This window comes from Microtus oregoni, unplaced genomic scaffold (genome assembly GCF_018167655.1).
Source record: "Microtus oregoni isolate MIOR12 unplaced genomic scaffold, Mior012 000000F_ref0000247, whole genome shotgun sequence".
In the NCBI taxonomy this organism is placed as follows: Eukaryota; Metazoa; Chordata; class Mammalia; order Rodentia; family Cricetidae; genus Microtus; species Microtus oregoni.
Genome location: NW_024543059.1, coordinates 66,684,125 through 66,700,260, shown reverse-complemented (window position 1 = coordinate 66,700,260; position 16,136 = coordinate 66,684,125). Strand labels below are relative to the sequence as shown.

At 40.2% G+C, this 16,136-nt stretch overlaps 1 protein-coding gene across 4 annotated transcripts in view; it reads right to left on the bottom strand.

The window, feature by feature from the left end:
• Rap1gds1 (Rap1 GTPase-GDP dissociation stimulator 1) overlaps positions 1-16,136 on the bottom strand; it is a 113,736-nt gene that overhangs the window by 38,556 nt on the left and 59,044 nt on the right. For 2 of the 4 annotated variants that reach the window (XM_041653195.1, XM_041653205.1), the window contains exon 5: positions 1,776-1,922. The exons of the other annotated variants lie outside the window; for them this stretch is intronic. In XM_041653195.1, coding sequence (XP_041509129.1) covers positions 1,776-1,922 — 147 coding nt within the window. The remainder of the gene's footprint in view (positions 1-1,775; positions 1,923-16,136) is intronic. 4 annotated transcript variants of the gene reach the window in all.

Below are 16,136 nucleotides of genomic sequence, written 5' to 3'. Positions count from 1 at the left end.
AGAGCCTCAAACATTCTCCTAAAGCTATATTTTGGGTCATTTTCTTCTGCTTCACCTCTATTGGGGTGTTCAAGCCTTGTTATTTTAGAGCCACTAGTTTTTGTTGGTGTCATGTTGCTTGTTGTGGTGTTGAGTGTGTTCTTCCAGTGTTTACTCATCTTTTCCTCTGATTGATGTAGCTGGGGTCGTGTCTCTGGTGATCACTCTTCCACTCTTGGAACTGGTGGATCCAAGGCTCAGATGGTTGTTCCTCGTAATGGAGTTGGGGCCATGGCTCCAGTCAAGCCAGAGGTCACTCGTTAGTCCTGGAGGTTGTTCTGCAATCCCGGAGGTCGGTCAGGCCTGCTCCCATGGAGGTCACTGGCTCAGGTCTGTTCTTGCAGAGGTTGCTGGCTCAGGCCTGCTCTGATGGAGGTCTCTAGCTTGGGCCTAGTCTGGTGGACGTTAGTGGCTCGAGTCCAGTCCCACATATATCACTGGCTCAGGCCTATTCCCTTAGAGGTTGCTCCCTCTGTACCTGTGCTGGTTCATGCCTCCTCCAGGGGAGGTTCCTCATACATTTTATTCTTTTTTCTTTTTTGGATTTTCGAGACAGGATTTCTCAGTAGTTTTTGGTGCCTGTCCTGGAACTAGCTCTTGTAGACCAGGCTGGCCTCAAACTCGCAGAGATCCACCTGCCTCTGCCTCCCCAGTGCTGGGATTAAAGGCGTGCTCCACCACCGCCCGGCTCCTACATTTTATTCTTTTTTTTTTTTTTTTTTTTTTTTTGGTTTTTCGAGACAGGGTTTCTCTGTGGCTTTGGAGCCTGTCCTGGAACTCGCTCTGTAGACCAGGCTGGTCTCGAACTCACAGAGATCCGCCTGCCTCTGCCTCCCGAGTGCTGGGATTAAAGGCGTGCGCCACCATCGCCCGGCTCTACATTTTATTCTTAAATGCGGTTATTAACCCTTCAATAATATACCCAAGGAATTATATTCCCTTTACACCAGATTGCCTCTGGACAGAATCTCCAACTACTGATTTTATTAATGAAAATTTTAGGTGACATTAAAGCATCCAGTACCTGTATACTAGATAAGCAAAGAAATTATAGACCCAAATAGTATAATACAGGTAGTCTTTGTATACTACATCACCAGAGGAACTATATAGACCCAAACACTATAATACAGGTAGTCTATAGATACTACATCACCAGAGGAATATAGACCCAAACACTATCCGACAGGTGGTCTTTGATGTAAAATCGTTGATTTAAGATTTTTAACTTTGGGCATGATACGGATTTAGGAGGATCTAACAGAACTTGACATGTGGTTTTGCCCAAGCCAGAGATATGCAGCATGATTCTTTTGTGATGCCACAGTCTTCACCATCTATGTGACCACGGGTAAAATAAGCGGTACTTCAAGGTGTAACTAGAATAAATTAATTTCCATCTAAAAACAATGTTTGTTGAAAACTACTCCTGGTACTTAAAGTAATGAGTGTGAGCCTACTTTAACACTATTTCTTTTTAAACTGTTCAGAGCAAGAAATTTTAAACTATACTGGCCATTTGATTTTTAGGTTTAAGTATTAACATGAGCAAACCTTCAAAGTTCCATTCTGTACCTCAGGTCATTTTGTAATTTTCAAACGCTGTAAAGTTAATTCTTAATTTTATGCATCACTTACGAATCTGTTCAGTTTTCAAATATCTGCTGTATATTGTAGTCAAGAAAACAATCTTTGAACTTCCCCCACAGATAAAGCAAGTGTTCAGTGTTGTTTACCATTCTCATTGCTATAGTTCATCAGCATGCCACAAAAGACAGTCAAGAGCTTCTCATTGGCGGGATCTGTTATACTGCACAGGGACCTTAAATGGTCAATTACAATCTGTGCACCACCTGCTTGGTCAACTGCACTTCTGCCCTCATCTGTAAAACAAAGAATTAAATTAAAAATAAAATAAAATAAAGGAAATGGACCTTACAATTTCAAATACAAAACATAATACTGTTAGTTATCCCTTATTTAATAATTTGAAAATAAACTTAAGCAGGGTGATTAAATGTCTTGTTGAAAATCAGACAGAAGGAAAACAAAACAAATAAACATGAACATGGGGGTGGGATGGGGCACAGACGACCACTTTCTAGGAGGAAAACAAAGAGTACCCTCACTGGGCTAAGATGGGAGCTTAAGGAACTTCTGAGTGTCCGCAGATGGCGAGAAAACTCAATCTCCTCTTTCACGATGAAATTGTAAAGATGTTTTTAAAAAGCAGGAATAAAATAACCTTCTTCTGACAGGACAGGGTTTCTAAGGAAGAGAACCCGGGGCCTTACACACAAGAGACAGGAGTTCTATCACTGAGCCATGTCCACAGCCTTCTAAGTAGTATTAACTGGTGACCGTGTTTGTTACTACACTTGGAAAGCAATACATATATCCTCCTATGAGTGTTTTTCAAAGTCTGTTGTCAAAGAAAGTGGCTAGAACACTAGTATAATTCTAGGTTACCATACACAATTACTGAATACCAGTGCTAGGGTCCTGCAGCTTTTTCTATCATATTTTCACTCTTGATTTGCGCTCTATTTTTCCTGATCTTCTCTCTTCTAGCTTACACCATCACATTTCAGTTTTGAAGTGCTGGGAAAACACACTTGTGAGCTTACACAAACGCCTTTCAGCTGCTGAAACACGCAAACCGCTTTCGGAGACTTCCCAACCGTGGAACACAGGAAGGCAAAGGGATGTGTGCCTTTTAGAGCCTGACCACGTGCTATAAAAGGACAGTCTGCAGAACAGTGCTGTCCATAGTACACAGTCATGATGGCAACATATGGAAGCCACTGTAAAGAGTAAAATAAGGCAAGAAATACGTTTTATTGTGCTTTTATCTAACCAAATGTCTAAACTATTATCATTCTAACATGCAATCGATGTTATTAGTGAAATATTTTATATTCTACAACAAATTTCCTGAATCTAAGAGTATTTTACCCTAGAGCTACCTCTCTAACCACACTTCAATAGTTCAGGAGCTAAAGTGGTGACTTGATGTGACAATGGATGGCTCAGCTGTGAGAACCAAAGGGTAAACACCGGAAACACCTCCCAAAGGAGCGGTTGCTAAGAAGCTCCTCAAGGAAAGATTTTTAGTTTTCTACTAAAAAAAAAAGCAATGGACTAGGGCCAAATATTTATTTATATGCGATGCTCAATCGCCTGATGATATGAAACTTAATACACCATTTCTTTTGGCATAGTCATATACACACATTCAACACATTAACTTCATAATTAAAAAATGAGGGAAAGAGGATAAAATGAAAATAATTTCATGTATTTAACTTCATACCATGTCCTAATAAGTTATACTTTTATACAGATGCACAACTATGCCCTATGCTAAACAGCTAAGACTCCAAAAAATTATATACCTACCAAGTAACTAGTCAGAGAAACTCGCTGAGAATGTTGTATTCTCAGAAATTTAAGTTCCAGGGCTGGGGAGATTGTTCAGTGGATAAAATACTCACCAAGCAGTTTAAAGCCTGGATTTAGATTCCCAGAGCCCACATATATGTTGGACGGGCATAGCAGCCCACCTGCAATTCCAGCACTTAGAAGGTAGGAAAGCAGGATTCCCTAGGACAAGCTGGCTACCTACACTAGCCATATACGTCAGCTTTGGGTACAAGTGAGAGACCCTGCCTCAGTGAATAAGGTACAGAACAGTAAGGGAAGACACTCAACACCAACCTCAGGCCTCCCCTTGAACACATCACATACACAAACACTCTCTCTCTCTCTCTCTCTCTCTCTCTCTCTCTCTCACACACACACACACACACACCCCTTTACTTTTTAGCCAGGTATGGTGCACACTTGTAGGCTAGCATTTAGGAGGTTGAGGCAGAAGGACTGCAAGTTCTAGCTAGTCTGCAGCACAGATCAAGATTGTCTAAACAAATAACAAATGTCATTTCCAGTAACAGAAAATATGCAAAAATGAGTCAATATATATGTGATGGTGTTTTAGAAAATTAAAAGTTGAAAATCTAAATATTCACTTTTATGGATATACAGCATATCCGAGCCTAAAGTTGATAAAACTCATAGAATTTGACTTCAGTTGCTGAGTGTGAGCTTTCAAAATATAAATTGTGAATGCCCACGAAATTTTTAAAAATTAGAATAAGCCTTCGTTTCCTGGTACACAAAGCTATGTTGAGCCCATTTAATTAATTCTGAGACAGGGTCTCACTGTAGCTCAGGCTGGCGGGGCACTCACTCTATAACCAACGTTGGCCTTGAGATCCTATTCCTAAAACAAATGACGGCACATGCTGGTGAGGATGCGGGTAAAGTGTAACACTTATTCACGCTGGTGGGAGGGCAAACTTTACAGCTATTAGAGCTAATACAGAAATCGGTGCAGAGGTTCCTCAAGCCCCAGCTATACCACTCTAGGACTTCTATCTAAAGCACTCTGCGTCTTAATACTGAGAGATATTTGCTCATCCATGTTCATCCTTGGCCAATTCAATTTTTATTTGAGGCAGAGGCAGGCGGATCTCTGTGAGTTCGAGACCAGCCTGGTCTACAAGAGCTAGTGCCAGGACAGGCTCCAAAGCCACAGAGAAACCCTGTCTCGAAAAAAAAAAAAAGAAGAAGAAAAAATTTTTTATTTATTTTTCTGTTATACAATATATCCCAACCACAGCTTCCCCTCCCTCCACTCCTCCTAGTTTTCCCCACCATCCCCCATGAACCACCCCCATCCTTCCCCAGAAAAGAGCAGATCTCCCAGAGACATCAACTGAACCCAGCACAACAAGGTACATTAAGACAGAGGAAAACCCCTCACACTAGGACAGGGTGAGGCAATCCAGCAGGAACAAAAGGGTTCCCACCAAAAGCAAGCTGCCTTGCGGGAGGGGATGAGAAAACAGATAAAGAGGAGGAGGAAAGAAAGACTTTTGATAGCTGATTTTCTTTATGCACTCACTACCAAATATTTTGTTCTTTATATTAATTTTACAGACTTTCCCATAGTTGCGACAAAAGACCATGAACTTATACAGAAGGAAGGGTTTATAGGTGCTTCCATTTCCAGAGGGAAGAGAGTCCTTTGCCGTGACTGGCAGCAGGCAGGCCTGGTGACTGGAGCTGCTGAGAACTCACATCTCCAGCGAGAAACAGAGAGTACAGAGAAACAGGGAATAGCACACAGCTTTTGGAGCCTCAAAGCCTGACCCTAGCAACATACTTCCTCCAGGAAGGCCACACTTCCTAACCTCCTACACCTATCCAAACTATTCCATCAGCTGGGACCAAGTATGCAAATGCCCACGACTGTGGGACCCCCTCATCCAAACCACCACAGCCAGGTAGCCAGCAAGCCTCAGGGATGTCCTGTGCCTACCTCCCCAGTGTTGGGAATACAAGACAACACTCTCATTGCTTTAGAAAGGAAACAACTACCTCCCTAGCTCCACAGAGTTTCTTTCACACATTCAGTTCCCTTGATGATAAAAGCATTGCCTTATTCACTCTGCAAGGGAGGGGGACTCCAACTCTGTAACCGCTGTGTGTGCACACAACAGACCAAAGGTGACAGAGCACAAATGTACAGACTTCTGACGTTACCGACAACCAGAGTAAAAGCTAAGCATAGAGAAACTGCATGCAAATACCTCTGGTTCTGGTTTCCGAGCTAAGAACATGGTGATTGGCAAATGAAGAAATAATTTTTGCTTTTATTTTAACTCACTCTTGGCATAAGGAAGTTATCATGATTAAATATTGCCAAATGGAACTTGAAAAGTCTGAACGCTAGCTAATTCAATGTTCTCTTATTAAGTGTCTTTTGGAGAAGTATTTTCCTCTCCCATTTAATTTAGAAAGGATGATAGCACTTTATTCGTTGTTAATTTTGAGGTAGCACAGGCTGTGATACCCACAACCCTCTCGTCTCGGCACTGCCGATCCTGGAACTACATTCATGTGTCACCAAGCCTAGTGGGAACAGTGTGACAGGACTGTTTGATTCTCAGCATCAATTGATAAATTCATTTCTGTAAGTTATCTCTTCCCATTATTAAGTCATCCAACAGCAGTCTAAAATGTACACAAAGCACAAAGTTACCAACGTATTAATTCACATCTAATTAGCTCAGAGCATAAAGTGACAAGTCACAATAACATGATTTACATGAAAATTCAGCTGGGTGCAGCAGCAGGTGTGCACAATTCAGGAGATGGGAGACAGAGGCAGGGCTACCCAAGCCACACCACAAATACTTCCTGCTTCATAGAAAAAACGAAAGACATGAAGAAAACAATCATCGCTACATTTTTACCAACTATTACTAGACATGGGATGGGGGGATGCAATTTCCAACCATTGGAACTATTTCCAGATCAGTTATAGATAACAGTAAAAGAAGAAAATGAGATGGTTTCCTTTAAACAGAAGGAAGACACATAAACCAAGGTCTCTGGAGAACTGAAGAAAACACTGGAAACCCTATGTCTATTCCTCACTGTCAAAAGGCATTTCTTTTTCTAAGCTAAAATACAAAATGTCCAGAATTTCAGTAAGAATTGAACATTTGAAATGGTTATCACTAAGGTAATGATTTATTAAGTAATAAAATACAGTCTCCATATGTTGATAAGCTTGCCGTAGGTAGCATTTCAACACCGGTCCGTCTGCTGGTCTGGGAGGGGAGCAGGAGGAGTTACACTGAGCCACAATGCTTCTTGCTTCTTTTTCTCCTGCTGTGTCCACCTCTGCAGTGCATGTACAGAAAGAACCTAACATGTGTTGTATGTGTCTCCTAAAGGGAAACCAACCCTCAAATTTGTTCCTTTTACTTTCTTATCACTAATCATTATAATTCAAATTCTGTTTATTTTTAAAAGTAATTCTTCCAAGACAAAATCATCCTAAATTACTCACAAATTCTTTTTTCAAGGAAAACAAGGAGTGACTTTTTATGATGAGTCAGGAAAAATTATACCAACTATAAATAAATTTTGTGTGTGCTGTTTCTCAGAAAAACCGAATAAATGCTTGATGTCAAACTAAGCCCTACCTAGTTTACTCATATTAACCTGACCTGACTACTACCAGGAGAGCAGCAAGAACGTGAAGAAAATCCCTATGACACAGCACATCACCAATTGCTGATGGCTGCAGAGAAAGCAGGCACCCTTGAGAAAGTCCTCCAGCACAGGCATTCTGAGACCCAGGAGACAACAACACACCATTAGGAGGGTGTGAACTGGGACTTAGTTGATGGAAGGCAGTGGTTCTCAATCTTCCTAATGTTATGGCTCTCGTGTGTGGTGACCCAACCATAAAATTAATTCACTGCTAATTCCTAATTGTAATTTTGCCACTATTATGAATCACAATGTAAATATCTTATATGATCTGTAGGATATCTAATATGACACACCGTTAAAGGGTCATTCAGCTCCCAAAGGGATCACGACCCATGGGGTTGAGAACTTCAGATGAAAGGGAACAGAAGAAAGCCAGTTCAGTTCTTAACTATATTAGACTTGACCTGTATTCCATACTAACAATCCAGTATATAAGAAAGTACGTTCGTTTCCAGAGACTAAATGCTATCCACCACAAGAGTAAGAGGGTAAGGAAACAAAGAACAGCTCGGGTGTCAGGAAGCAGCTGGGAAGAGGACAGTTTCAAGAATAAGCCTTTCGCTTAAAAGACAGCTAGTCAGATTGGACACAAAACAGAAGCAAGCTCTCTACAGTCACCTACTTGAAGCAGAAGACTGAACAGTATTTAAAGGGCAGGTAAAGATGTACCATACAAGCATTAAACAAATGAAAATTAATCTCTATACTGTCCGAAATATCACATATTAAAACAGGAATTATGATCACAATTAAAAAAGGGACATAATAAGGATTAATCCAAAATAGATAAGCATCTAATAACTGAAAAAACCCCAAAGCTTCAAAATATATATAGTAAAAACTGACAGAACTTAGGAGACACAGACAGGTGTACAAATACAGAAGAGGCGCTCACTGCCTAGCCCTGATCAAGTACACTGGACATAAACAAAAGTTCGAAAAGGCTTGGCTGTCAGTTTGAAGCAGACATAGTAGTTAGTAAACGAAATAAAGGCTGCAATAGGATTTAAACTGGTAAGTTTGATATTTGTATATAATCAAGAAACCATTACATGCCTGGAGGTGGTTAGTGCAGGCCTTTAATCCCAGCACTCAGGAAGCAGAGCCAGGTGGATCTGTGTGTTCAAGGCCAGCCTGTCCTACAAGAGTTAGTTCCAGGACAGGTTCCAAAGCTACAGAGATTGCTTATGTCTGTTGGCAGGCCGTCTCTCCTTTGGGCTCTGGTCCTAGGAACCAGTTTTCTGTCAGGACTGATTAGTTGGCCTTTTCTAGAAATGAATTCCTATGTTATATATGCCTTTATGTCTGGCTTCTTCTGAGTCTGAGGAGTGCAAGAGTCATCTGTGTTTGTTTTAGTATTGTCACAGATTATCTGAGATTGGGCAATGTATAATGATAAGAGGTTGCTTTTGGCTCAGAATTCTGAAAGTCTAAAGCACAGTAACAGCATCCGATCAGCATCTTCTAGGGCCTTCCAGGGATGCTGGGAAGCAAAGGAACAAGCATGAAGGAGAGACAGGGAAGAGAGATGAGATACTCTAACAGTTTACTCCTGAAATAACCAAACTTCATGTTTATTTACAAGTACAGTATACACTTACTGCACATTAGAACATTTTTAAAGAATAAAGTGAAGAGATCCTAGGCACTGCAGACAAGGAGAATTACAGGTCCATGTATGAAGTAAATGCATCCAAACGCTCACCTGATTTATTCCCAAGCTATCCAAATCTTTTAAAAAGTTCCAGCCCCATCACACTGCAAATGTAGTATACATTACATAATTACTTTACAAATAGCCCAATGGTACAAATTATAATATGAGTTTAAAGTCCAGGGCTAAAAAAAATAAGAGTTTAGAATGAAGATATTACAAATAACTATGGAGGAAGCGTTTTATAACTCAGAAATGAAAAGACAATAGGGCCACTGTGCAAGAATGATGCAAATGGATGGCCTCACTCTAAAATTCATCTTTTTTATCTAGAGGGTTCGTTGTCAATCAATTTTAACATCAGAAGCAAGTTTCTGAAAAAACAGTAATGATTTTCACTTACTTATGAATTTAAGAAATACATGTCAATCAGAAAACAAATTCTTTTCCTTATTGCAAAGAATTATATAGTATTGGACCTAAATAAGATGAAATTATATGGATATATTTCTTTTTATCCCTCCTTTTAGTGAAAATCTATTTTTTTCTCATATAATATATATCATGATTCTGGTTTTCTCTCCCTCTACTTTTCCCACATCCTCTCAGTCTTCCCACCCATCCGGATCAACGCCCTTATTGACTCTCCTGAGAAAACAAGCAGGCTTTTAAGGGATGACAATAATAAAAAGAAACACCATATAATAAAACTAAAACTAACTGGAATGGACAGGACAAAGAGAAGGCACAAGCATCAGACGGCTCGTTTGCACTCTCAGGAATCCTGTAGAAGGAAACACTGAACTGGAGCCATTAATATACACGCAGAGGACCTGTGAGTAATAGTGCCTCCGTCACTGCGAGTTCATATGAACTAGACAGTCTTGCTAACATGGTGTCCTCTGTACCCTCTGGCTTATACCCTTTCTTTCTCTTCTCTCACGGGGTTCCCTGAGCCCCAATGGGAGGGATTTGATGGAGACATGCCAGTTAGGGTGGAGTGTTCCAAGTTCTCCTACCCTCCTCGTTATGCCCGGTTGTGGGTCTCTGAATGTGCTTCTCTGATGACGGCTGGCAAGGCACTGATCTGTGAGTACAGCAGAATGTCATGAGGAGTCATTTTATTGCTACAGCTTTTTGTGTTTAGAACAGTAATGTTAAGTGTTATCCTAGGTCCCTGGACTATCTAGTCTCAAATTCTTATCACCCAACATCTGAGTTCCATCTGGAGGAGTGGGTCTCAAGTCAAGTCAGACATGGTTGGTCACTTCTACAAGCTTTGTACCATCATTGAGCTAGGATACCTTCCAGGCAGGACACAAACAGCTTGTGGCTGGATTGGTATTTGCTTTTTTTTTTTTTTTTTAAATATTACCTAGCAGAATACCTTCCTGTACCAAAGACGCCGGAACACAGGGTGAAGGCTCTAAGTAGGCACTAAGTTGACTGCTACATTTTCAGTGAGATGATGTTGAAGTGCTGTCTTCAGTAATGAGGCCTCTCTGTCAGTTTGCGGATAGCACCTACAGTCTTGGCAACAAGCTATTTGGTCTTATCTTTGTTGGGGTGTGTGTTCTTTTTCTTTGGTTTTCGTTGCCCTCTCTGGTTCTTAGGGGGGGGGGGTGGTTATAAGGTGCTTGGTAGGGATTCTTCTGGGGTCCTGATAGGTGTGTCCACTGGGGACTCCAGGTAAAATGTGGTTCTAGGTATTGGGTGGTGACACTTAGGAATGGGGATGAGCTAGGAGGAAGGGGACTGCAGGGGTCCACAGGAATAAGAAAAGAAGGTATTTCACCAGGATCTGCTTAGTCCCCTGGGAGTGGGGACAGAGACTGAGAAAGGGCCACAGCAGAAGGTCTCCTACAGAGCTGGGATTCGAATGGGAACTGGAATTGAGGAATAAGAAGAGGTGAAGATCTGCAGTTAGCTAACTTGCTTCCTTGGTCAGAGTGACCTGTGGGTTCCTAGGGAGTGGCTGCTGATATTTAGGGCTGGGATAAAACAGTATGTGGGGTCAAGGAAGTTGGCTGGGGGTAGGGAAGGAAGACCACTGCAGGTATGCTGCAGTGTTGGGGATGAGCCTGGGGAACTGGATTTGCAGGAGCTGAGTGAGGGTTAGTTAGTCTACCTGCCTCCCTCAATGATGTTTCTTAACCCGTCCAGATCAAACTATCTTTTCATTTCTTACTGGCATGTTAGAAGATATTGCTGTGTCCAGCTCAATTTCATTTCACTTTAAATATGAGAAAAAACAGTTGTCAGAAATAAAATGAACAATCCTCACTTCTGTCACGCCAATAACTTGGGGGGCAAACTGAAAGGGGGATAAACAGTATTCATTAAGGCTGACCAAGACTGAAGTATTATTCAGTTATAATATATATAAGCTGTACAAATGCCTTCATTCTTACTCTTCATCCTAGGAAAGGAAGACAATACCCAGGGCAATTATAAGGGTGATATAATTCCAGTTTTCATCATCTATACCCTTTTTGGGGCAGAAGAAATAGTATATAGTCATAGTTATCCATCTAAAAATTTGAGAGGTATACCTACTTTTTTTTTACTCTACTAGTAACAGTTAAACCATCAAATTTTTATCTAAACTACTTTAATTATTACTAAGAATTTTATTAAGTCAAAACATCCTTTGTTTCCTCAATAAAGCAAATAATGTTTACACATACTTCTATACTGAGAAAATGTCAAGGACAAAGGATCAAATAAAGCTAAGTAAGCATGCCTATATACATAGTTTTAAAGGAAGCTTTTTAAAAATATGTTTTCCTTCCTCATACGATTTTTCTTCATCTTCATTCAATTGCGTAGTATTTATTTTTTTAATTTATAACAGTTTGAACAAATGCTCTTTTAAGATTAACTTTTAGAAAAATTTTCAGGACATACATATTCTTATATTCTCATTTGGAGGGTTCAGGCAGAGGCTTAGGTGTACTTATTTAATGACAGTATTTATATGTCCATAACAACTTCTACAAATACAGTAGTTACAGAGACAGTGGACCAGAGACATGGTTGTTAAGTCAATGTTATCACTAATGGAGTTGCTGATCCTGAACACTGAACTCTCAAGATTCAGTCTCTGTATCTGCAATATTTGGCAGGGATTAGTTAGACCATGTCAAAAATCTCTATTTTTAAAAAGATTGATCTACTTTGTTTTATGGGAGGATATCATCAATATGTATTATATAAATGTTTGGATGCTTCAAATAAAATATTAGGAATAAGTAAGTTCTGAAAAACCAACTTCTAAGCAGTATATTCTGTGGGAGGTATCCCCTCACTTTCCTGGGAGGGTCAGTGTTTTTGTTTTTCTATGGGGGCTTCAATAGCATGAATGAATAAGGGGAAGGGGCTACTCTATGCACCAACTCCTAACTACCTATAGGGCAGTGACCAAATATCAGTTTAGTCTGTGGTGCAGTAAGCTGACATATAAAATTATAAAGATTTATTTATTTTTTATATGTGTGTGTTTTATAACATTCACGATGTGTGTGCCAGTTGCCTGTGTGTGCCAAATGAGGGTGCCAGATGCCCTGGAACTGAAGTTGGACTACTGTGAGCTGCCGTGTGGGTGCTGGCAACTGAATCCTTAACCCATACAAGTACAGCAAGAGCCATCATCAGCTGAGCCATCTCTCCAGAAGTCTGCACTTTAAAAGCAGGAATCCTAGGTAGCTTTACTCCCATTACTAGTTCCTCACGGTTCACGTCATTCTATGGATCCCATCTGATTAAAAAGTATCTGAAATGTGTGCTAAATGAGAAGGTAATTTTAACTTTTTGAGTATTCATTCCCGTGTGTGTGTGTGTGTGTGTGTGTGTGTGTGTGTGTGTGTGTGTGATCTGTGTCCTGGTCAGTCTTAACTGTTAACCTGACACAGCCTCAAAGGGCCCACACAGATCAACCGGCCTGTGGACATGACTGACTGATGCAGGATGGCCTATCTCACTGTATACTATTCCATTCACTGGGCAGGTCGTCTTGGGCTGTGTGAGAAATCTAGCTAAGTATGGACCTGGAGGGAGTCAACAAGCAATATTCCTCTGGTTTATGTTTCAACCTCCTGCCTGAGTTTCAGGCCTGAGTTCCCTCAATGACAAACTGAGACCTGGGAGTGTAAATATATGGTTTCCTACCCTCAGCTTCTTGCAGCCAGCACTTCAAATTATAGTCACACAGATCTGAGGAGAACACCTATTCCTCCTCCGTGTGCCAGTAAGAACCATAGAACTCATGATTCTCAGCAGAGAAAAAGTGAGAACAAGCAGGAGTAACAAGAAAGCCCAGAGGAAGAAAGCAAGTTCTGCCCTTTCAGCATGGGCAAACCGGTGCTCCACCCTCCGGGAGACACAGCTCCACCCAGAGGCCACTCTATACATGTGTCTTTGGTGATGACGGTGCTTCTGATTTCAATCTGACTCAGTGGAGATTAATTTTTCTCTGTTTATAGAAGGCTGAGGAAAAACAGGAAGTTTCAACAGGTTCTGTCTTCTTTAGTTTAGTGTCCTACCTTTGGTGCTGTGATTCTAATGATTGTGAGGAGTGCCTAACCCTCAGCTGGACTTGAGATGAATGTCCTATAAATGACAAAGAAGCATCCTCCCACAGAGGAAGTCCAGTCTGCGGTGGCAGCGCATCTGTAGCCCCAGTGTGGAGGGGGCTGAGGCAGGAAGATGTCGGGCTTGAAGCCAGCCTGGGCTACCTTATAGAGACAACCTATCTCATCCTCCCTAACCAAATTCTAGATTTCATACTTCCACAGTATAAATGTATTTTCTCAACCCATAATTTTTTCAAGTATAATCTTTATTATGTGATTAATATCCTCAAAAGAAGAAGGGAGAACACATAGTGTTGTTAAAAAAAATGGGTCTTTCAGACTTGAAGACACCAGCAGTCAATGAGCTGAATCACTCAGAGAGGTGTCAGTTCTGTGAACCACAGACTCTGCCGTTGTGAACTACATGCTTATGAAGGATTTTTTTTTCTACCCCTCTTACAACATATACTACTATTTAATTTCACCAAGTACAAAGGAAACTATATTTTCCTGAGTCAATAATAGACATACCTATATTGTTTTTAAAGACATGTCAAAGATATTTATGAATTCTACTAGGGAAGAAAATTGCCAAACACTGAATTTTTAGTGTCGAAAGGCATGCTCAAATTTCTGTTTAAGCTTTCAAATAAAGAAAAACTACCAAACATATTAACATCATTTTTCAAATTCAAAAAGCAGGTTTTTTTTTTTTTTCATGTTCCAGGTGCAGGTAGCATCCATTAAAAACTAGATACAAAAGCAAAAGTTATAAATATTCCATTAGTGGAATTATAAAAATGAATCATGAGGATAAAACCATGATGATCATTAAATACTCACATGAAAAGCAAAAACTTGCATTTTGTGGCATATTCAGATTAAAATGATGCCTTTATGTAGGAATATATCAAAATTTTCATGTATTTATGCATATAATACCAGATCAGGACAAGAAGAAAAGAGGTAAACACTCGTGTTCTTAAGCTCTGGTACCGCAGATGCAGTTTAAAATGAGGTCACAGCAGGGCTTCCGGTGGGTACATCAAAGCTGTGCCTACTGGGATTAATACTCACTCTGAACACTGCAAGCTTCATATTAGTTACAACTATTTAATAATTCTTTCTAAAAAAAATTCTTCACATAAACAGATGACTTACAAAATAACATTATTTAAAACAACAGAGGACAGTATGTATTAATTGGTTTTCAACAAGCAGAGTGGGAAATCTGTATTTAAGTTGAGACTTCAGCTTTAGCAGGTAAAATGAAAGTGGTAAAAAGAGCGAAAACACAAACTCCTTTTCCTAGAGCTTTAGAAAGTGACTTCCCTACATCACCTAAAGCTAAATAATCAGGAGAAGCCAAGCTAATAACCATCAGACATTTTCACTCTGGCACAAGAAAGCAACCTGGCATCCAAGGCTCAAAAACAGCAAGAGCGAAGAACATACGTGGTTTCATATTGGCTTCCCCCACCCCAATCATCGACTTTTGTCATAGGCAGAACTTTCACCAGGTCAGTCCCGCTGTCACATCTGTGAAACTACAAACACTTGCTCAAAAACATCTTACTTCACGTCTTTGCTAACATGCTGCTTTTTATAACAGTGCTACCTGGAGTTTAATCAAGCATGGACAAACACCTTGTTTATTCTGATATGTCTATTAACAGTAAAAATTTTCTCAGCTTGTGTTTCTCACCATTTTAATGACCAGGAATTTCAGAGTGTAACAAAACAGTTACTGAAATATTTAATACTATTTAAACCTGGTACAATCCTAATCAGGAACGGACCAAATGTTCAATGCCCTAGTCTCTCCCTTCACATTGAAATTTATCTGCCGCATAACAGCTGGCCTGAGAAACAGCTCCCTAAACCCATCCCACATCCTCTTCCACATCCACGTTGCATGATGCTGTGAAAGGGAAAAATCAGCTGCAGATACACTGAGGGTTTGTTTTGTTTAATTCTGGTTATACCTTAAAATAACGGGGGTGGAGGAGAGAGAGAGAGAGAGAGAGAGAGAGAGAGAGAGAGAGAGAGAGAGAACACTAGCTTCCATTCCAAGAAACAAGAATATCGGTCATAGAAGAACAGGAGAGTATGCATACCTCCTGGACATGGGGCAGTTTTAAGCTTTTTATATAAGTATGTAGAGACTCACAGGAAGCTACCAGAGATACAGACACACACACACACAGGAATGGGTACAGACACACACACACAGGAATGGGTATACACACACACACACACACACACACACACAGGAATGGGTACACACACATGCACGTATGTACACACTCACACAAATGAAAAACAATCATTCCAATCCCTCCAATGCCCCCAAACCACAGCATGTTCTTGTAGAACACTTCTTCCTGTGTCCCAGGGGGATATCACATGATTCAGGTATAACATTCCTATCATGAAATCAACACTGGTGAAAATCTAAGGATTCTACATTCAGACTTTATTACATTTAATGTAGTGTGTACACACACAGATCTACGTCATTATCTCTGTGTAGATTTGTGTGATAAAATTATTACAATGCTTTTGGTACTCATTTTTAATGCAAATTAGATTTTTTAGCAAACAGGCAATGGATGTAATACACAAAGACAAACTTGTTTTTTTCTACCTAGAGACTTCAATCTGGACATATCACACAAAGTACCTTAGTTTAAAGCTAAACCAGTAGAAAACAAGTCAAAATTTATTCAAAGTTTTAAGTT